This window comes from Aegilops tauschii, chromosome 1 (genome assembly GCF_002575655.3).
Source record: "Aegilops tauschii subsp. strangulata cultivar AL8/78 chromosome 1, Aet v6.0, whole genome shotgun sequence".
In the NCBI taxonomy this organism is placed as follows: domain Eukaryota; kingdom Viridiplantae; phylum Streptophyta; class Magnoliopsida; order Poales; family Poaceae; genus Aegilops; species Aegilops tauschii.
In genome coordinates, this window is record NC_053035.3 from 246955762 (window position 1) to 246979800 (window position 24039).

General features: G+C 46.3%; 1 protein-coding gene across 1 annotated transcript; it reads right to left on the reverse strand.

Moving 5' to 3' along the window:
- Positions 1–22516: 22516 nt before the first annotated feature.
- LOC141028144 (secreted RxLR effector protein 78-like) lies at positions 22517–23089 on the reverse strand. Its single transcript, XM_073506052.1, has one exon. It carries the CDS (start codon positions 23087–23089, stop codon positions 22517–22519), a length of 573 nt encoding a protein of 190 aa, XP_073362153.1.
- Between the last annotated feature and the right edge of the window lie 950 nt (positions 23090–24039).

The following is a 24039-nucleotide window of genomic DNA, read 5'->3' on the forward strand; positions in this document are numbered from 1 at the left end:
ATATCCCATAAAGCTTTTTTGTTCCTTAAGTTCATTTATAAAGAAATTATAATGCTCAAATTGTAAAGTCATAAAACTCCTGACGTTGCTTTCAATTTCTTCTAACCTTTTAAGGTGAAGATCATCAGATCTAGGTAGAGCCATCGTGACAAGCAAGCAATCCAACACATGAGCAAACAAGGAGCAAGCGAAAAAGAGGCGAACAGAAAAGAGGGCGAATAAAACGGCAAGGGTGAAGTGGGGGAGAGGAAAACGAGAGGCAAATGGCAAATAATGTAATGCGAGGGATAAGAGTTTGTGATGGGTACTTGGTATGTCTTGACTTGACTTGACTTGGCTTGAATCTCCCCGGCAACGGCGCCAGAAATCCTTCTTGCTACCTCTTGAGCACTGTGTTGGTTTTCCCTTGAAGAGGAAAGGGTGATGCAGTAAAGTTGCATAAGTATTTCCCTCAGTTTTTGAGAACCAAGGTATCAATCCAGTAGGAGATCACGCACAAGTCCCGCGCACCTACACAAACAAATAAGAACCTCGCAACCAACGCGAAAAAGGGGTTGTCAATCCCTTCACGGTCACTTACGAGAGTGAGATCTGATAGATATGATAAGATACTATTTTTGGTATTTTTATGATAAAGATGCAAAGTAAAATAAACAGCAATAAAAATAGCTAAGTGTTGGAAGATTAATATGATGGAGAATAGACCTGGGAGCCATAGGTTTCACTAGTGGCTTCTCTCAAGAGCATAAGTATTACGGTGGGTGAACAAATTAGTGTCGAGCAAATGATAGAATTGAGCATAGTTATGAGAATATCCAGGTATGATCATGTATATAGGCATCACGTCCGTAACAAGTAGACCGAAACGATTCTGCATCTACTACTATTAACTCCACACATCGACCGCTATCCAGCATGCATCTAGAGTATTAAGTTCATAAGAACGGAGTAATGCTTTAAGTAAGATGACATGATGTAGAGGGTTAAACTCATGCAATATGATATAAACCCCATCTTGCTATCCTCGATGCCAACAATACAATACGTGCCTTGCTGCCCCTGCTGTCACTGGGAAAGGATACCGCAAGATTGAACCCAAAGCTAAGCACTTTTCCCATTGCAAGAAAGATCAATCTAGTAGGCCAAACCAAACTGATAATTTGAAGAGACTTGCAAAGATAACTGATACGTCTCCAACGTATCTATAATTTTTGATTGTTCCACGCTATATTATATTCTGTTTTGGACATTAATGGGCTTTATTATACACTTTTATATTATTTTTGGGACTAACCTATTAACCAGAGGCCCAGCCCAGAATTGCTGTTTTTTGCCTATTTTAGAGTTTCGCGGAAAAAGAATATCAAACGGAGTCCAAACGGAATGAAACCTTCGGGAACGTGATTTTTGGAACGAACGTGATCCAGACGACTTGGACCCTACGTCAAGACATCAACCAGGAAGGCACGAGGTAGGGGGGCGCGCCTACCCCCCTGGGCGCGCCCTCCACCCTCATGGGCCCCACGTTGCTCCACTGACGTACTTCTTCCTCCTATATATACCTACGTACCACCAAAGTACCAGATACGGAGCCAAAAACCTAATTCCACCGCCGCAACCTTCTGTACCCGTGAGATCCCATCTTGGGGCCTTTTCCGGAGCTCCGCCGGAGGGGGCATCAATCACGGAGGGCTTCTACATCAACACCATAGCCTCTCCGATGATGTGTGAGTAGTTTACCTCAGACCTTCGGGTCCATAGTTATTAGCTAGATGGCTTCTTCTCTCTTTTTGGATCTCAATACAATGTTCTCCCCCTCTCTTGTGGAGATCTATTCGATGTAATCTTCTTTTGCGGTGTGTTTGTTGAGACCGATGAATTGTGGGTTTATGATCAAGTTTATCTATGAACAATATTTGAATCTTCTCTGAATTATTTTATGTATGATTGGTTATCTTTGCAAGTCTCTTCGAATTATCAGTTTGGTTTGGCCTACTAGATTGATCTTTCTTGCAATGGGAGAAGTGCTTAGCGTTGGGTTCAATCTTGCGGTGTCCTTTCCCGGTGACAGTAGGGGCAGCAAGGCACGTATTGTATTGTTGCCATCGAGGATAACAAGATGGGGTTTATATCATATTGCATGAGTTTATCCCTCTACATCATGTCATCTTACCTAAAGCGTTACTCTGTTCTTATGAACTTAATACTCTAGATGCATGCTGGATAGCAGTCGATGTGTGGAGTAATAGTAGTAGATGCAGGCAGGAGTCGGTCTACTTGTCTCGGACGTGATGCCTATATACATGATCATACCTAGATATTCTCATAACTATGCTCAATTCTTTCAATTGCTCAACAGTAATTTGTTCACCCACCGTAATATTTGTGCTCTTGAGAGAAGCCACTAGTGAAACCTATGGCCCCCGGGTCTATTTTCCATCATATTAATCTTCCAACACTTAGCTATTTTTATTGCCTTTTATTTTACTTTGCATCTTTATCATAAAAATACCAAAAATATTATCTTATCATATCTATCAGATCTCACTCTCGTAAGTGACCGTGAAGGGATTGACAACCCCTTTATTGCGTTGGTTGCGAGGATTTATTTGTTTGTGTAGGTGCGAGGGACTTGTGCGTGGCCTCCTACTGGATTGATACCTTGGTTCTCAAAAACTGAGGGAAATACTTACGCTACTTTGCTGCATCACGCTTTCCTCTTCAAGGGAAAACCAACGCAATGCTCAAGAGGTAGCAATAACCAATCATACATAAAAGAATTCAGAGAAGATTCAAACATTGTTCATAGATAAACTTGATCATAAACCCACAATTCATCTGATCTCGACAAACACACCGCAAAAGAATAGTTACATCAAATAGATCTCCAAGAGAATCGAAGAGAACTTTGTATTGAGATATAAAGAGAGAGAAGAAGCCATCTTTCTAATAACTATGGACCCGAAGGTCTGAGGTAAACTACTCACACATCATCGGAGAGGCTATGGCGTTGATGTAGAAGCCCTCCGTGATCAATGCCCCCTCCGGCAGGACGCCGGAAAAGGCCCCAAGATGGGATCTCACGGGTACAGAAGGTTGCGGCGGTGGAACTAGGTTTTCGTGGATGCCTCTGATGGTTTGGGGGTACGTAGGTATATATGGGAGGAAGAAGTACGTCGATGGAGCAACATGGGCCCCACGAGGGTGGAGGGCGCGCCTGGGGGGGGGGGGTAGGCGCGCCCCCTTCCTCGTGCTCTCCATGTTGATTGCTTTACATAGACTCCAAGTCCTCTGGATCACGTTTGTTCCGGAAATCACGTTCCCGAAGGTTTCATTCCGTTTGGACTCCGTTTGATATTCTTTTTCTGCGAAACACTGAAATAGGCAAAAAAACAACAATTCAGGATGGGCCTCCGGTTAATAGGTTAGTCCCAAAAATAATATAGAAGTGTATAATAAAGCCCATTAAACATCCAAAATAGAATATAAGATAGCATGGAACAATCAAAAATTATAGATACGTTGGAGACGTATGAATGCGCCACAGCACGCCCAAGGCGCGGAGGTCCAACACACACACACACAAGCACAACACAAGGTACCAGGGTTAATGCCTAGGGCACAACTCAACAAGCCCAAAGAAAGAAATAGAAAAGGGGGCCGGCACACCGGCATGCTGGCACACCGGAGACATCCGGACATCTAATCTGGCTCTGGAGGAGGCGGCGGAAGCGGAGGCGCCACGTGGAAAGCCATCGCTCGAAGGTCGGAGATGAGAGTGTTGATAGTGTTCCGATCCTGGGTGTGGCTAAACGGCCGCTAGAGCTACAAGAAACCACACATTTTAAATATGGCGTCAGTTGCACGACAAAGAGGAGATCGCTGAATGACAAGCCTATTGCGTACGGTCTAAAGGGTCCAGGCGAGCACCCCTACACACAGCCACCTAATGTGGTGATGACGGGGGGCAGAGGCCTGAATCTCCGCCAACAAATCGGGGAAGTTGGTGTTGCACCACGTTCCCCCAACCACGTCGCGGAAGCAGGACCAAAGGAACTGGGCAGTCACGCAAGAGAAAAAGATGTGGTTAGCATCTTCGGCTACGTCACAAATGGGGCATAGGCCGTCACCAGGCCTGTTGCGCTTTCGCACCTCAATACCAGAGGGCAAGCGGCCACGGATCCACTGCAAGAGAAAGATCCAGATCTTCAAAGAGAGGCGGATGTCCCAAATCAAACTAAATGGCTCCGGGGCCGAAGATGGGGCAATTGCTTGGTAAAGGGTGTCGGTGTCAAAACCGGCAGATCTTGGGTAGGGGGTCCCGAACTGTGCGTCTAAGGATCGAAGGTAACAGGAGGCAGGGGACATGATGTTTACCCAGGTTCGGGCCCTCTTGATGGAGGTAATACCCTACTTCCTGCTTGATTGACTTTGATGAGTATAGGGGTTACAAGGGTTGATCTACCTCGAGATCGTAATGGCTAAACCCTAGATGTCTAGCCTATATGATTATGATTATCTCTACGGACTAAACCCTCCGGTTTATATAGACACCAGAGGGGGATAGGGTTGTACAGAGTCAGTTTATAGAGAAAGGAATCTTCATATCCGCATGCCAAGCTTGCCTTCCATGCCAAGGAGAGTCCCATCCGGACACGGGGAAAGTTTTTCGTCTTGTACCTTCACGACCCATCAGTCCGGCCCATGTCACATAGCCCGGACGCCCGAGTACCCCGTAATCTAGGACTCCCTCAGTAACCCCTGAACCAGTCTTCCGATGACGATGAGTTCGGCCCACAAGTTATATTCGGCATCGCAAGGCGGGTTCCTCCTCCGAATACTCCAAAGTAGTCCTCTGAACAAGGGATCTATTTCCGGCTCTGTACAATAAGTTAACCCTCCAACCATAAAAGCATAATACTTAAAATATATCCATCGACAACTTTTTCCGGGGAAATGTCACGTTTGTTTCTGTTATCATTTCTAACCGTTTTGGGCCTCCGGCTTTGCGTTTCAATACGCAACTCCCATTGACACGTCTTGTCAAAACAGAGATCATGTCCCCTTATTACGGGATTCTCATCAATACGAGTTTTGGTAACCTAACCGTGCTGTTCGCACGACCCCTTGGGAACAGGCGAGTTTTAAGGCTTGAGGGAGGGGGATGCTTGATATTCGCAGTCCATATAAGTGGATAGAATCCAACTCTTCCGCCCCACGCCTCATTCTCTCTCTGCCTTTCCATCCTCGAGCTCCAGCGCACAAGTTCCAAGCTTTTCTCCCCTCTGCAACTCCTCCGACTATGGCCGGCTCTCAAGGCAAGTGGATGGCCTCCTCCATCACGGAGGAGAACATCAAGGAGCTGCGGGAAGCGCGGTATCTAACCGCGGAAATCAAGCACAGGCTTCCCGATCCGGCGCAGGTTATCCCCACTCCGGAGCCCGGCGAGAGGGTGGTGTTCATCCCCCACTTCCTCCGCGGACTCGGATTCGCCCTTCACCCCTTCGTGAGGGGACTCATGTTCTACTACGGGCTGGATTTTCACGATCTGGCCCCAAATTCATTCCTTCACATCTCGGCGTTCATCGTCGTGTGTGAGGCCTTCCTCCACGTCCCTCCACATTTCGGCTTATGGCTCAAGATTTTTAATGTGAAGCCAAAGGTGTTCGACGGGCAACACGCGGAGTGTGGTGGTGCCATGGTGAGCAAGCTCCCCAAAGTCAGTTGGCCAAAGTGAGTCTTTGTGGACACCGTCAAGATATGGCAACAGGAAGTGTTCTATATCACAGAACCCCGCGGCTCCAAGTGGGCAGCCGCGCCAGCCTTTAGATACGGACCCCCGCTGAGGCTCACATCCTGGACCGACAAGGGTCCGGACTGGGGGTCGGTCCCTGAGGTGCTGCTATTGCAGAAACGCATCCAGAGCATGATAGCGAAGGACATTACCCTCACCGACGTAATCCAAGTGATGCTGATCCGCCGAGCACTTCCCTGCCAGCGGTGGCCCCTCAAGATGTGGGAGTTCAATCCGGAAGGGCCACGGACCCTACAACGGTTCTACGGCACAACACATAAGGGGATCTGGAAGCTGCTTTTTAAGAAGCAAAAAGGGTGGCCGAAGTCATTAGACGACTCCGGCCTCGACTGCAACCATCCGGCCTCCGAGGTAAATTCTTAAAACTCCGAACGCTGATACGTCTCCAACGTATCTATAATTTTTTATTGTTCCATGCTATATTATATTCTGTTTTGGATGTTTATTGGGCTTTATTATACACTTTTATATTATTTTTGGGACTAACCTATTAACCGGAGGCCCAGCCCAAATTGTTGTTTCTTGCCTATTTCAGTGTTTCGAAGGAAAAGGATATCAAACGGAGTCCACACGGAATGAAACCTTCGGGAACGTGATTTTCGGAACAAACGTGATCCAGAGGACTTGGAGTCCACGTAAAGTAATCAACGAGGAAGGCACAAGGCAGGGGGTGCGCCTACCCCCCAGGCGCGCCCTCCACCCTCGTGGGCCGCTCGTTGCTCCACTGACGTACTTCTTCCTCCTATATATACCCATGTACCCTAGAAACATCATATACAGAGCGAAAACCCTATTTCCACCACCACAACCTTCTGTACCCGTGAGATCCCATCTTGGGGCATTTTCCGACGCTCCGCCGGAGGGGGCATTGATCACGGAGGGCTTCTAGATCAACACCATAGCCTCTCCGATGATGTGTGAGTAGTTTACCTCAGACCTTCGGGTCCATAGTTATTAGCTAGATGGCTTCTTCTCTCTATTTGGATCTCAATATAAAGTCCTCTTCGATCTTCTTGGAGATCTATTCGATGTAATCTTCTTTTGCGGTGTGTTTGTCGAGACCGATGAATTGTGGGTTTATGATCAAGTTTATCTATGAACAATATTTGAATCTCCTCTGAATTCTTTTATGTATGATTGGTTATCTTTGCAAGTCTCTTCGAATTATCAGTTTGGTTTGGCCTACTAGATTGATCTTTCTTGCAATGGGAGAAGTGCTTAGCTTTGGGTTCAATCTTGCGGTGTCCTTTCCCAGTGACAACAGGGGCAACAAGGCACATATTGTATTGTTGCCATCGAGGATAACAAGATGGGGTTTATATCATATTGCATGAGTTTATCCCTCTACATCATGTCATATTAATTAAAGCATTACTCTGTTCTTATGAACTTAATACTCTAGATGCATGCTGGATAGCGGTTGATGTGTGGAGTAATAGTAGTAGATGCAGAATCGTTTCGGTCTACTTGTCGCGGACGTGATGCCTATATACATGATCATACCTAGATATTCTCATAACTATGCTCAATTCTATCAATTGCTCGACAGTAATTTGTTCACCCACCGTAATACTTATGCTCTTGAGAGAAGCCACTAGTGAAACCTATGGCCCCCGGGTCTATTTTCCATCATATTAATCTTGCAGCACTTAGCTATTTCTATTGCCGTTTATTTTACTTTGCATCTTTATTATAAAAATACCAAAAATATTATCTTATCATATCTATCATATCTCACTCTCGTAAGTGACCGTGAAGGGATTGGCAACCCCTTTATCGCGTTGGTTGCGAGGTTCTTATTTGTTTGTGTAGGTGCGTGGGACTCGAGCATGGTCTCCTACTGGATTGATACCTTGGTTATCAAAAACTAAGGGACATACTTACGCTACTTTACTGCATCACCATTTCCTCTTCAAGGGAAAATCAACGTAGTGCTCAAGAGGTAGCAAGAAGGATTTTTGGCGCCGTTGCCGGGGAGATTTGCGCCAAGTCAAGTCAAGTCAAGACATACCAAGTACCCATCACAAACTCTTATCCCTCGCATTACATTATTTGCCATTTGCCTCTCGTTTTCCTCTCCCCCACTTCACCCTTGCCGTTTTATTTGCCCTCTCTTTTCCATTCGCCTCTTTTTCGCTTGCTTCTTGTTTGCTCGTGTGTTGGATTGCTTGCTTGTCACAATGGCTCAAGACAATACTAAATTGTGTGACTTTACCAATACCAACAACAATGATTTTCTTAGCACTCTGATTGCTCCTCTTACCGATGCTGAATCTTGTGAAATTAATGCTGCTTTGTTGAATCTTGTCATGAAAGATCAATTCGCTGACCTTCCTAGTGAAGATGCCGCTACCCATCTGAATAGCTACGTTGATTTGTGTGATATGAAAAATAAGAAAGATGTGGACAATTATATTGTTAAATTGAAGCTATTTCCTTTTTCGCTTAGAGATCGTGCTAAAGTTTGGTTTTCGTCTTTGCCTAAAAATAGTATTGATTCATGGAATAAGTGCAAAGATGCTTTTATCTCTAAGTATTTTACTCCCGCTAAAATCGTCTCTCCTAGAAATGATATCATGAATTTTAAGCAACTTGATCATGAACATGTTGCACAAGCTTGGGAGAGGATGAAATTAATGATACGTAATTGCCCTACACATGGTTTGAATCTTTGGATGATTATACAAAAAATTTATGCCGGATTGAATTTTGCTTCTAGAAATCTTTTAGCTTCGACCGTGAGGCACTTTTATGGAAATCACTTTAGGAGAAGCTACTAAATTCCTAGATAATATTATGGTTAATTATTCTCAATGGCACACCGAAAGATCTACTAATAAAAAAGTGCGTGCGATAGAAGAAATTAATGTTTTGAGTGGAAAGATGGATGAACTCATGAAATTATTTGCTACTAAAAGTGTTTCTTCTGATCCTAATGATATGCCTTTGTCTACTTTTATTGAGAATAATAATGAATCTATGGATGTGAACTTTGTTGGTAGGAATAATTTTGGTAACAATGCGTGTAGAGGAAACTATAATCCTAGGCCGTTCCCTAGTAATTCCTATAATAATTATGGTAATTCCTACAACAATTCTTATGGAAATTTTAATAAGATGCCCTCTGAATTTGAGACTAGTGTTAAGGAGTTTATGAATTCACAAAAGAATTTCAATGCTTTGCATGAAGAAAAATTGCTTAAGGTTGATGAATTGGCTAGGAACATTGATAGAATTTCTCTTGATGTTGATTCTTTGAAACTTAGATCTATTCCACCTCAGCATGATATCAATGAGTCTCTCAAATCCATGAGAATTTCCATTGATGAGTGCAAAGAAAGAACCGCTAGGATGCATGCTAAGAAAGATTGCTTTGTGAAAGCGTGTTCTTCTAATTTTTATGAGAATAAAGATGAAGATCTAAAAGTTATTGATGTGTCCCCTATTAAATCTTTGTTTTGCAATATGAATCTTGATAATGATGGGACTGAATATGAGCCACCTTTACCTAGAAGGCATTCCAAAAATTCGGAGTTTTTAGATCTTGATGCAAAAATGGGTAAAAGTGGGATTGAAGAGATCAAAACTTTAGATATTAATGAACCCACTATTTTGGATTTCAAGGAATTTAATTATGATAATTGCTCTTTGATAGATTGTATTTCCTTGTTTCAATCCGTGCTAAATTCTTCTCATGCTTATAGTCAAAATAAAGCTTTTACTAAACATATCGTTGATGCTTTGATGCAATCTTATGAAGAAAAACTTGAATTGGAAGTTTCTATCCCTAGAAAACTTTATGATGAGTGGGAACATACTATTAAAATTAAAATTAAAGATCATGAATGCTATGCTTTGTGTGATTTGGGTGCTAGCGTTTCCACGATTCCAAAAACTTTGTGTGATTTGCTAGGTTTCCGTGAATTTGATGATTGTTCTTTAAACATGCACCTTGCGGATTCCACTATTAAGAAACCTATGGGAAGAATTAATGATGTTCTTATTGTTGCAAATAGGAACTATGTGCCCGTAGATTTCATTGTTCTTGATATAGATTGCAATCCTTCATGTCCTATTATTCTTGGTAGACCATTCCTTAGAACGATTGGTGCAATTATTGATATGAAGGAAGGGAATATTAGATTCCAATTTCCGTTAAGGAAAGGCATGGAACACTTCCCTAGAAAGAAAATAAAATTACCTTATGAATCTATTATGAGAGCCACTTATGGATTGCCTACCAAAGATGGCAATACCTAGATCTATCCTTGCTTTTATGCCTAGCTAGGGGCGTTAAACGATAGCGCTTGTTGGGAGGCAACCCAATTTTATTTTTAGTTTTTTTTGCTTTTTGCTTCTGTTTAGGAATAAATATTTGATCTAGCCTCTGGTTATATTTGTTTTTATGTTTTAATTAGTGCTTGTGCCAAGTTAAACCTATATGATCTTCTTGGATTATAGTTATTTGATCTTGCTGAAAATTCCAGAAACTTTCAGTTCACGAAAACAATTGTTAAAATCACCATAACGTGATAAAATACTGATTCCAATTGCAGTAGATCAATAAACAAATTTTATAGGTCGTCCTATTTTGGTAGATTTTTTTTGAGTTCCAGAAGTTTGCGTTAGTTACAGATTACTACGGACTGTTCTGTTTTTGACAGATTCTATTTTTCGTGTGTTGTTTGCTTATTTTTATGAATCTATGGCTAGTAAAATAGTTTATAAACCATAGAGAAGTTGGAATACAGTAGGTTTAACACCAATAAAAATAAATAATGAGTTCAATACAGTACCTTGAAGTGGTGTTTTGCTTTCTTTTGCTAACGGAGCTCACTAGATTTTCTGTTGAGTTTTGTGTTGTGAAGTTTTCAAGTTTTGGGTAAAAGATTTGATGGATTATGGAACAAGGAGTGGCAAGAGCCTAAGCTTGGGGATGCCTATGGCACCCCAAGATAATCTAAGGACACCAAAAAGCCAAAGCTTGGGGATGCCCCAGAAGGCATCCCCTCTTTCGTCTTCATCCATCGGTTACTTTACTTGGAGCTATATTTTTATTCACCACATGATATGTGTTTTGCTTGGAGCGTCTTGTATAATTTGAGTCTTTGCTTTTTAGTTTACCACAATCATCCTTGCTGGACACACCTTTTGAGAGAGACACACATGATTCGGAATTTATTAGAACACTCTATGTGCTTCACTTATATCTTTTAGAGCACGGTGGTGGATTTGTTTTATAGAAAGTATTGTTCTCTCATGCTTCACTTATATCATTTTGAGAGTCCTACAAAACAGCATGGTAATTTGCTTTAATTCTGAAATTAGTCCTAATGTGATAGGTATTCAAGATTAATAAAACTTTCTTATGAGTGTGATGAATACTAAGAGAAGTTTGATGCTTGATGATTGTTTTGAGATATGGAGGTAGTGATATTAAAGTTGTGCTAGTTGAGTAGTTGTGAATTTGAGAAATACTTGTGTTGAAGTTTGCAAATCCCGTAGCATGAACGTATGGTAAACTTTATGTAACAAATTTGAAACATGAGGTGTTCTTTGATTGTCCTCTTTATGAGTGGCGGTCGGGGACGAGCGATGGTCTTTTCCTACCAATCTATCCCCTAGGAGCATGCGCGTAGTGCTTGGTTTTTTATGACTTGTAGATTTTTGCAATAAGTATGTGAGTTCTTTATGACTAATGTTGAGTCCATGGATTATACGCACTCTTAACCTTCCATCATTGCTAGCCTCTTCGGTACCTTGCATTGCCCTTTCTCACCTTGAGAGTTGGTGCAAACTTCGCCGGTGCATCCAAATCCCGTGATACAATACGCTCTATCACACATAAGCCTCCTTATATATTCCTCAAAACAGCCACCATACCTACCTATTATGGCATTTCCATAGCCATTCCGAGATATATTGCCATGCAACTTTCCACCATTCCGTTTATTATGACATGTTCATTATTGTCATATTGCCTTGCATGATCATGTAGTTGACATCGTATTTGTGGCAAAGCCACCATGCATATTATTTCATACATGTCACTCTTGATTCATTGCCCATCCCGGTACACCGCCGGAGGCATTCATATAGAGTCATACTTTGTTCTAGTATCGAGTTGTAATCATTGAGTTGTAAATGAATAGAAGTGTGATGATCATCATTCATAGAGCATTGTCCCAAAAAAAGGGAAAGGCCAAAAAAATAAAGGCCCAAAAAAGGGGCAATGCTACTATCCTTTTTTCATACTTGTGCTTCAAAGTAGCACCATGATCTTTATGATAGATAGTCTCTTGTTTTCTCACTTTCATATACTAGTGGGAATTTTTCGTTATAGAACTTGGCTTGTATATTCCAACAATGGGCTTTCTCAAATGCCCTAGGTCTTCGTGAGCAAGAAAGTTGGATGCACACCCACTTAGTTTTTGTTGTTGAGCTTTCATACATTTATAGCTCTAGTGCATCCGTTGCATGGCAAACCCTACTCCTCACATTAACATCAATTGATGGGCATCTCCATAGCCCGTTGATTAGCCGCGTTGATGTGAGACTTTCTCCTTTTTTTGACTTCTCCACATAACCTCCATCATTATATTCTATTCCACCCATAGTGCTATATCCATGGCTCACGCTTATGTATTGCGTGAAAGTTGAAAAAAGTTTGAGATTACTAAAGTATGAAACAATTGCTTGGCTTGTCATCAGGGTTGTGCATGATGAGAGCATTCTTGTGTGACGAAAATGGAGCATGACCAAACTATATGATTTTGTAGAGATGAACTTTCTTTGGCCATGTTATTTTGAGAAGACATAATTGCTTAGTTAGTATGCTTGAAGTATTATTATTTTTATGTCAATATTAGACTTTTATCTTGAATCATTCGGATCTGATCATTCATACCACAATTAAGAGGGTTACATTGAAAACTATGCCAAGTAGCATTCCGCATCAAAAATTCTGTTTTTATCATTTACCTACTCGAGGACAAGCATGAATTAAGCTTGGGGATGCTTGATACGTCTCTAACGTATCGATAATTTTTTATTGTTCCATGCTATATTATATTCTGTTTTGGATGTTTATTGGGCTTTATTATACACTTTTATATTATTTTTGGGACACCTATTAACCGGAGGCCCAACCCAAATTGCTGTTTCTTGCCTATTTCAGTGTTTCGAAGGAAAAGGATATCAAACGGAGTCCAAATGGAATGAAACCTTCGGGAACGTGATTTTCGGAACAAACGTGATCTAGAGGACTTGGAGTCCACGTAAAGTAATCAACGAGGAAGGCACGAGGCAGAGGGGCGCGCCTACCCCCCAGGCGTGCCCTCCACCCTCGTGGGCCCCTCGTTGCTCCACCGACGTACTTCTTCCTCCTATATATACCCATGTACCCTGGAAACATCATATACGGAGCCAAAACCCTATTTCCACCGCCGCAACCTTCTGTACCCGTGAGATCCCATCTTTGGGCATTTTCCGACGCTCCGCCGGAGGGGGCATTGATCACGGAGGGCTTCTAGATCAACACCATAGCCTCTCCGATGATGTGTGAGTAGTTTACCTCAGACCTTCGGGTCCATAGTTATTAGCTAGATGGCTTCTTCTCTCTCTTTGGATCTCAATATAAAGTCCTCTTCGATCTTCTTGGAGATCTATTCGATGTAATCTTCTTTTGCGGCGTGTTTGTCGAGACTGATGAATTGTGGGTTTATGATCAAGTTTATCTATGAACAATATTTGAATCTCCTCTGAATTCTTTTATGTATGATTGGTTATCTTTGCAAGTCTCTTCGAATTATCAGTTTGGTTTGGCCTACTAGATTGATCTTTCTTGCAATGGGAGAAGTGCTTAGCTTTGGGTTCAATCCTGCGGTGTCCTTTCCCAGTGACAGTAGGGGCAGCAAGGCACGTATTGTATTGTTGCCATCGAGGATAACAAGATGGGGTTTATATCATATTGCATGAGTTTATCCCTCTACATCATGTCATCTTACTTAAAGCATTACTCTGTTCTTATGAACTTAATACTCTAGATGCATGCTGGATAGCGGTCGATGTGTGGAGTAATAGTAGTAGATGCAGAATCGTTTCGGTCTACTTGTCGCGGACGTGATGCCTATATACATGATCATACCTAGATATTCTCATAACTATGCTCAATTCTATCAATTGCTCGACAGTAATTTGTTCACCCACCGTAATACTTATGCTCTTGAGAGAAGCCACTAGTGAAACCTATGGCCCCCGGGTCTATTTTCCATCATATTAATCTTCCAGCACTTTGCTATTTCTATTGCCGTTTATTTTACTTTGCATCTTTATCTTATCATATCTATCAGATCTCACTCTCGTAAGTGACCGTGAAGGGATTGACAACCCCTTTATCGCGTTGGCTGCGAGGTTGTTATTTGTTTGTGTAGGTGTGTGGGACTCGAGCGTGGTCTCCTACTGGGTTGATACCCTGGTTCTCAAAAACTGAGGGAAATACTTACGCTACTTTACTGCATCACCCTTTCCTCTTCAAGGGAAAACCAACGCAGTGCTCAAGAGGTCGCAAACGCCAATAGGTTCGTTGCTCCGAAGGAAAAGTATTTGAGTAGTCCATCCCCAAGCAGGTCTGGTTCAAGAAGGCGGAGCAGATGCGGTGTCCGGCGCCGTTCCCCGAAGACCCAACCAATCCTCTACTAATGAGGATGCTGGTCCCGGCGCCATACCAGGCGCCGGTAAAGAAGGACGAGAAGAAGAAGAAGAAAGAGGAGGGCACTTCGGACGCAATGTCCGGAGAACTGATGCCCACTCCTCCCACGAGGGCGACGACGACGAGGAGGAGGAGGAGGAGGAGGAGGAAGAAGATCCTCCCCGCAAGGGCAAGAAGAGGGCGGCCTCAGAAGACCTGGAGGACGAAGCCTCCAAGAGGGACAAAATTACCCTCCCCGATGACTCGGAGTCAAACGCCGAGGCAATCCCGAAGCATTGTCGCCGGACCAAGCCCCAAGCCGACTCGTAACTAGCCCGGGATTCTTCACACTCATCCGATCTCTATGAACTGTGATGATAACTCTAAGTTCTATCTTTTTAGTCTGGCCCGCAATCTCCCCCAGCTATCCTCATCCTCGGGGGATCTGCTGCGGGAGATGATGGAGAGCGAGTCGCCTCCCCTAGCTTCCCCGCCGCATAGGGCAGATGACCCCGAGGTGTCTTCCCATAGGCCCTCCCCGAGCCTTGAAGAGACAAGGGGGGGCGACTTAACGGCGCCTGAGGGCAACACCTCGGCTGCCGAAGGACTAAGGGGTACGGCCCCCACGAAGACCTGCGACGGGGCCCCCGGTCAATCCGATCCCCGCCGCATACTACTCCGGAGACCCACAAGGCTCCGGAGTCTAACGAGCGACCCCCTACGGGAGAGGGGGGAGCGGCGACCTTTGCTAACCCGGAGGCGCCGAATACCATGGTGAACATACTACAAAATGCACCCGTCCTGGATGAGCACTGCATCCTGATGGGTACGGTGGCTGAGAAGATTCAGTCCGCCAAGAGCGGGCTGAACGAAGCCTTTTCCAGCTTGCTGGCAGGCTTCGAGGTACGCAATGTAACAATTTTTTAAATCATTTTTATGAGAAACATGCCTGTATATAGATAGTAGCCCCTGAGACTCTGTTCGGTTCTTTGAAAGAGAAGCGAGCAGAGGATCAATAACCAGTTGTCATGTGGTAACATACTTTTTATCTGGATTAACACAGGCTTCTCTGTTACCGGCGACTGCCCAGTCAGCGGAAGTTTCCGAACTCAAACGGAAACTGGAACGAGCCGATGAGGACCTAGTCCTTGTTAACACGCGGCTCGACCAGGCGCAAGGTATAAGATACATCTTACAGTGTGCCTATTTATGTCTGTGTTTTGTGGAAGTTCGAGAGCTGAAATGCGCATATTTGTACAGATGGCGCCGCTGCGGTGAGCTTGCCCAAGCCAAGGAGCAAGCAAGGGTAAGCAAGGCGGCTGCTGATAAAGCGGCTGCAGACTTAACAGCCAAACAGGCCGCTCGGCGCCATTTTGAGGAACGGGTGACCGAGATGGAGCAAAAGCTCAAGGACACTGCCGCCAAGTGCGAGTCTTTAGAAAAGGAGAATAAGGCGAAGGAGACCAAACTCGCCAAGGCCCTTCAAGAAGCTTCGGAGGAGCGGTCCGAATCCCGCGCAGCGCACGAGGAAATCCGTCAAGCCGGACAGATAGCGGCTGGTAAGCCCTTTCTTTTACAGGCTAAATTTGGGGACCGGAAGTATGCCTTGCTTAATTGATTGTGGAGTTCTCCAGACGCATATGCAGATCTGCCGAAGAGTGTTACGGACGCCGCCAATTCTTCCAGGCCCAGGAGGGGTACGCGATGGAGAAGCTCTTTTGGTCACAGTTTGCGGGGCAGAAGCGTCTCGTACTGCTGAATGACCAGACAGCACAATGGGCGGAGCTGCAGAAGATGTCCAGCGCGGCCATGAAGGACGTCATAGTACGGTTGTGGCCGGCCGAAGCCATTCCGGATAGCTACTTTGGCCTCGTGCGGCGTCTCGTCGATGTGCTGCCCCGAATTGACGTTGTGAAGAGGTGGTCTTGTATAGAAGGGGCGCGAATGGCCTTCGCCCGTGCCAAGATGCACTGGGGAAGATGAAGGCCGAAAAGGTGGCGGTCGAGGGTCCGCCCGAAAGCAAGGACCACCGCACACCGGAGCTCTACTTTGAGGAAGTTCTCAAAGGTGCCTGCCTTGTAGAAGGCCAATGCTCTAAGGATGTAGTGTTCGAATGAGCGAGTCCGAACTGTTCGGGAGTTTGTATTATGAACTAAGTTTTTTGTAATATATTCCTTCTTTTATGAAGAGTTTTATCCTCCTGTGTGGCCGTTTTATATCTGAGAGTTCCCAGTCGTCGGCTTCAACCCCCTTGTAGATACTACTGGGGTGTTCAGAATTGCACATGACTACACTTAACCCAACGTCTTGGTCCATGAAGGAGGTGTCAGTGCGGTGAACCAGACAATCAGACTATGCGGTTTTATTGCTCTCACTTAGCCGTAGGACTTTCACGATGGGTCTACAAAGTAGCCCCTGGTATGTATGCGGCTATCCTAATGTGGATGCATTGCATATGTGACTGGAAAACAGTCCTTCGTGTAATACGGAAGAAATCGCTAAAGATTTGAATAAGTCGCCGAGTGGCTGACCAACTCTCGCCGCATCATGACAGTCAGTTTTCGGCTTTCTCTACTGAGGTGCTTAACCGGGCGAACTAGAAACACAATTGTAGTAGTTCTCCCTTTACTACCCAAGCCGATCAGACGGAACGTAAGGTAGCAAACACAGGAGCCGGGCAACCCAACTATTGACCAAAGACATGATTCAAAGCCGATGCATATAATGCCGAGCTCAGGACGCCGAATTGTGCTATAAAGCTGTTCGGACTTTTTGTTTGGCAACACATGTGTTGCCGTATAGAGCTCCTGGCAACTTGTGCCGAGGTGTGTGCGTGAGACAACTGAAGAGATGGAATACCGTCTATGAATAAAGGCGATACTGAATAAGAATTGTGTTCACTGGAAGCTGATACGTTAAATGTAATCTTACAGATTGTACCATAATCACCAAGGCCATTTTACATGCCGGGGGTCTAAGACTAAGGGGAAAAGCTCTATACAGGTTTTAAAATAAAGTTTTGGTCTACAAAATCCTTTGCACCTTCCTGCCGCACGTCTGCGCCGCTTTCTCCTGAGTAAAAGAGATTCCTTGAGAGGAGTGGTCTTCGATTATTTGTACGAAACCGGGCTCGGAGAGAGTCCTTGTAAGTGCGTAGGATGAATAGGTTTTGATTCACCCGTGGTAAAAGATAGGAAATAATTAAAGAAAAAGGGGAAGGCCATATAGGGTCGAACCGTACTATAGGCCTATCCGTAGTGTGCCTCCGCTGATGCCCAAGGTATTTTGAGTGCATAATTATGCATGTGCGGTATGAATTTCATGGATGTACGTGACGATCGACGGAGGCGAAACTGCTAACCCATCTCTTGAATTGCCGGGCTGTCAGCATGCAGAATTGACTGGCCTTGTGTAATAAAGTCCGGCGGCTTAATAGCCGATGAGGTGTGCGGCTTGACAGGGCCGCTTTGTACTTCGGCCGCGATGGTCGCTGTATGTTCCTCAGTACAGAGGGAGCGTTCCATGTTTCCGTTGATTGTAATGACGCCACGTGGACCGGGCATCTTAAGCTTTAGATAGGCGTAGTGTGGGACCGCATTAAAATGGGCGAAAGCGGTTCGTCCGAGCAGTGCGCGATAGTCACTGCGGAAGGGGACGATATAGAAGATCAAGTCTTCGCTTCGGAAGTTGTCTGGCGAACCGAAGACGACTTCCAATGTAATTGAGCCCGTGCAGCGGGCCTCTACACCAGGTATTACTCCTTTGAAGGTAGTTTTAGTGGGCTTGATTCTTCACAGATCAATGCCCATTTTGCGGACAGTGTCTTGATAAAGTAGGTTGAGACTGCTGCCGCCGTCCATGAGGACTCGCGTGAGATGGAATCCGTCGATGATTGGATCAAGGACCAGAGCTGCCGAACCTCCATGACGAATACTGGTTGGGTGGTCCTTTCGATCGAAGGTGATCGGACAAGCTGACCATGGGTTGAATTTTGGGGCGACCGGCTCTATGGCGTAGACGTCCCGTAGTGCGCGCTTGCGTTCCCTCTTAGGGATGTGTGTGACATATATCATATTCACTGTTTTTACCTCGGGGGGAAACTGCTTCTATCCCCGTGTGTTCGGTTGACGAGGCTCTTGGTCATCGTCGTCGCTGGGCGGCCCTTTCCCCTTGTGTTCAGCATTGAGTTTGCCGGCCTGTTTAAAGACCCAACAATTTCTATTGGTATGATTGGCAGGTTTATCGGGGGTGCCATGAATCTGGCAAGGCCGATCAAGTATTCTGTCTAAACTGGATGGACCATCTCTGTTTCCCTTGAATGGCTTCTTCCATTGACCCGATTTGGAGCCACTGAATCCGGCGTTGACTGCCGTGTCTTGGGTTCCTGCGTTATTGCTTCGACGCTTGTGCTTGTTGCGTCGTGGCTTGCCATTGCCGCTCCTGGCTTCGGAGGTGCCAGGGTCGCTGGTGCTATTGCTTCTACGAGCAAGCCAGCTATCCTCTCCCGCGCAAAAGCGGGTCATAAGTGTGGTAAGGGCTGCCATGGACTTCGGCTTTTCTTGGCCGAGGTGTCGGGCAAGCAACTCATCTCGGACGCTATGTTTGAAGGCCGCGAGGGCTTTGGCATCCGGACAATCCACAATCTGGTTCTTTTTAATTAAGAACCTGGTCCAGAGCTGTCGGGCTGATTCTCTGGGTTGCTGGATTATGTGACTAAGATCATCGGCGTCTGGGGGCCGAACATAGGTACCTTGGAAGTTGTCTCTGAATGCATCCTCCAAGTCTTCCCAACTATCAATAGAGTTTTCTGGTAGGCTGTTCAGCCAGTGCCATGCTGGCCCCTTGAGTTTTAGGGGGAGGTATTTGATGGCATATAGATCATCACCACGTGCCATGTGAATGTGGAGAAGAAAATCTTCAATCCATACTGCAGGATCTGTTGTGCCATCATATGATTGAATGTTCACGGGTTTAAACCCTTTTGGGAACTGGTGCTCCATTACCTCATCGGTGAAGCATAGGGGGTGTGCGGCGCCTCTGTATCAGGCCACGTCACGACGCAGCTCGGAGGAGGTCCGTATGCGGTTTTCGGCTCGGGTGAGGTTGTGGTTGTCGCGCCAGGCTTGATAGCCGTCTTCTCGCGCTGGGGCACGCCCCCGTGATCCGTAGATTGATCTGGTCTGACTGGCTCTATTTTCCAAGTCCTGTCGTAGGTCATAGGTGTATCCCCGAGCTGTTGTTTCTCTGCCTTTACGGCGAGGTGGTGCGGGTTGGTGTTCCGCTTGATTTGTCGTTTTGTTCCGGCCACGTGGTGGTCGGTCAGGTCCGTTAGCAGCGTTACGTGCTGGTGGTATGGGCTCCAACGCCTCATCGTCAAATTGGGGTAGCAGTTTACGCTTCGGGTAACTCTTAGTTGGGCGTTCGAGGCCGTATTCCTCGGCTGCCAGGACATTAGTCCATCTGTCATTGAGCAGATCTTGGTCAGCTTGAAGCTGATGCTGCTTCTTTTTCAGGCTACTTGCAGTGGCTATTAGCCGGCGCTTAAAGCGCTCTTGTTCAAGGGGTTCCTCTGGCACGATGAAATCTTCGTCGCCGAGGCTCACGTCGTCCTCGGAGGGTGGTAGATAGTTTCTATCCTCCGAGTCTTCGTTCCCTGCTTGCTCGTCAGGGCCAACTTGCCCGTCCTCCCGATCATCCTGTTCGGATGTTGGTTCAATGGGGTCTTCTTGGTCTTCGGCGTTCTCCGGAGTATCATTGTCTCCGGTGCCGGTATTGCTGTCTTTTCCGCGACGCGATTTAGAGCGGCGCCGCTGACGTCGATGCTTTGGTGGTATCTCAGGAGGTTCATCCTCGACTGGGTCCTTCTCCTCATCGCCGTCGCCTTCTTTAGGTGTGTCCACCATGTATACGTTGTACGAGGAAGTGGCCGTCCAGCGTCCGGTAAACGGCGGGTTGTGGGCCTGCTCTCCAGCATCGTCGTCCATACCGTCGATGTCTTCGGAGGCATAGTCGAGCATGTCGGTTAGATCCTCGACGGTGGCTATAAAGTGGGTGGTGGGTGGGAAGTAAAGTTCCCTATTTCCAGCCCCTAGTCCGGGCTGGACGCAATTCAGAAGCGGTTCCTCTGTGATGGCGAGGGACCGCATTAAGTCCAGATCCTCGTTTAAGAGCGAGGTTTGGGCGGGGACCGAAGTTCCCTGGCCGAGCTTGCGTGACCTGGATTTTGAGGGTTCGGAGCTAATGTCCGGAGAAGAGCCCGACTTTGTGATGACTGCCGGTGGCGCTATTCTCTCCGGTTCTCCAGTATTGAGCTCTATAGCCGCAGACAGTCCGGCGAGCTCTAGACTCCTGTCTTCGGATCTGGTGATGCGCTCCAGATCTAAGGCCAGGGCGGTGGTTGGAGCCGCGAATCCTTGGAAGATCAAGTCTCCTCGGATATCAACGACGTAATTCAGATTTCCAAAACTGATCTGGTGAGCAGGGGCGTAGATGTCGATCTGCTCCACGCGGCCAACCGAGTTGGCACGCAGTGCGAAGCCGCCGAATACGAAGATCTGGCCGGGGAGAAAAATCTCGTTCCCGGTAGCATTGTTGTAGATGATCGATGGAGCCATCGAGCCTTTCGACGACGGCACAATGTAACTCTCAATGAAAGCACCAATGTCGGTGTCAAAACCGGCAGATCTCGGGTAGGGGTCCCGAACTGTGCGTCTAAGGATCGAAGGTAACAGGAGGCAGGGAACACGATGTTTACCCAGGTTCAGGCCCTCTTGATGGAGGTAATACCCTACTTCCTGCTTGATTGACTTTGATGAGTATAGGGGTTACAAGAGTTGATCTACCTCGAGATCGTAATGGCTAAACCCTCGATGTCTAGCCTGTGTGATTATGATTATCTCTGCGGACTAAACCCTCCGGTTTATATAGACATCGGAGGGGGCTAGGGTTGTACAGAGTCGGTTTACAGAGAAAGGAATCTTCATATCCGCACGCCAAGCTTGCCTTCCACGCCAAGGAGAGTCCCATCCAGACACGGGGAAAGTCTTCCGTCTTGTACCTTCACGACCCATCAGTCCGGCCCATGTCACATAGCCCGGACGCCCGAGGACCCCGTAATCCAGGACTCCCTCAAAGGGACTTGGTCGAGAAGCGGCCCGAAGGCTCAAGTCGCCACGAGAGGGAATCCTCAGCGTTGTCCATGTCGAGGGGTGGAGGGCGATGACCTGGAGGAGGCCGTCCCATGCAGTGACCTCAAGGGGGCCAAAAGGGCGACCGAACGCAAGGTGCCCTAAGTCAATAAGGGTCACCTCCACGGAGACCCAAGGGTCGGCCGTGATAGCGAACAACTCAGGGAAGCGAGCGGCCAGGGGAAGATCACCAACCCGATGATCAAACCAGAACAAGGTCGAGGCACCAGACCCCACAGAGATGGACGTGCCGATGCGGAGGACCGGCATCAGTTGGACCACGGCCTACCAGAACTGGGATCCTCCCATGCACTGGCAGAAGGCAAGGGGTTCGCCTCGAAGGTATTTGGAACGGATAATGTCCAACCATAGGCCGCCCTCGCCATTGGCGATCCGCCACAGCCAACGGGTCAGGAGAGCAATATTCATGCGCCTAGAGGCCATGATCCCAAGACCTCCTTGGTCTTTGGGTTTGCAGATGTCTGGCCAGCTAAACCATGTGGTATTTCTGCTGGAAGAATTTGGATTGGTATTTGGCAATCTCCTGGTGCAGGGTCTCATGTAAGTTATAGAAGCTCATTAGGAACCAGAGGAGGCTAGAGAGGGAGGAGTTGATGAGAATCACCTGAGCAGCCTTGGAGAGACACCTGCCCCTCCAGGGTTCCACCCGATGCTGCAGGCGGGTTACGGTCGGCCGCAGGTCCGCCACCGTGAGCCTGGAATCGCTAATGGGAATCCCGAAATAAGTGGTGGGGAAGGAGCCCAATCTATAGTTCAGGCGATCGGCCATCCCTTGCGACTCCTCCTGGGAGTAGCCAAGGATCATCACCTCGCTCTTTCGAAGTAGATCATGAGGCCCGACATCTGCTGGAAGCAGAGGAGGAGGAACTTAAGGTTGGCGATGTCCGCATCTGAACCCTCGATCATGATGATGGTGTCATCCGCGTACTGAAGGAGGAAGACCCCTCCCCCTCCCACCAGATGGGGTACCACCCCACGGATATGGCCAGTAGCCTTGGCCTTATCGAGAATAGCTGCCAGGGCATCAACCACCATGTTGAAGAGGAACGGGGAGAAGGGGTCACCCTGGCGCACCCCACACATGGTGGGGAAGTAGGGTCCAATCTCGCCATTAATGTTTATTGCGGTCCGGCCGCAAGAGACGAGCTGCATGACACGGGTGACCCAACGATCGTCGAAGCCCTTCTGGATGAGGACTTCACGAAGGAAGGACCACCGAACCGTGTCATAAGCTTTATGGAAGTCCAGCTTCAGAAATACCGCACGCTGGCGCTTTGCGTGGACTTCATGCAGGACCTCATGGAACACCAAAACCCCATCCAGGATGAATCGGCCTTGGATGAAGGCGGACTTCATGTATCCTTCCTTATACAACATTGCACAGGGGAAAGAAGTTTTCGTTAGTACATTATTGGGTTATATGCTCCTCTTAACATTCAGTTCAGGCGTACACTAGTGGGAAAACAATGGGATAGATGGTTGCATCTTGTGCGTAGGTTAATGGAGGTTAACCTTTATGATGCGCCGGATACCTTACACTGGAAGTTGTGCGTGTCAGGTGTATTCTCGGTTAAGTCCATTACAGACTTGATAAACACCAGTCCTATCCCGAGGTCGATTCACATTTGGAAAATCAAGGTGCCGTTAAAAATCATGGTATTTATGTGGTTTGTGCCTAAGGGAGTAATTTTGATAAAGGATAACATGGCAAAGCGTAGTTGGGAGGGTAGTAAAAAGTGTTGCTTTTGTGATCAGGACGAAGCAATACACCATCTTTTTCTCCGATGCCCACTTGCTAAGTTATTGTGGCGGACCATTCATGCGTCCTTTAACGTATCTCCGCCCGTCACGGTTTCACATTTATTTGGGACTTGGTTAACTGGGATAGAGCCTAAGACTGCGGCACATATTCGAGTTGGAGTGTGTGCATTACTTTGTGCCATATGGAATTATCGGAATGATGTTGTCTTTAACAGAGAAACCATCACAACGTTTTTGCAGGTCATCTTTAGGGCGTCTGCTTAGATCCGTACGTCGTCGTTACTCAGCCATACAGACCATAAGGAGCTTATGGATATTGGGTGCAACCGATGAGAGATGATCGCACGGGATACTTACAATGGGTTTGGATGGCGGTCCAACAAAAATATGATAGGTGTATAGTCATCTTACCCTATTTTTGCCGGTTTTGGCAACTTTTTTATGAGATTCGCCGTTTTGTTTGAGACCTTGTTTTGAACCTAGACCTTTATTAATAATATGGTTGTGTGCATCAGGAGATGCAGACGCTGGGGTATTCCTCCTTTTAAAAAAAAAGATGCTGCTCC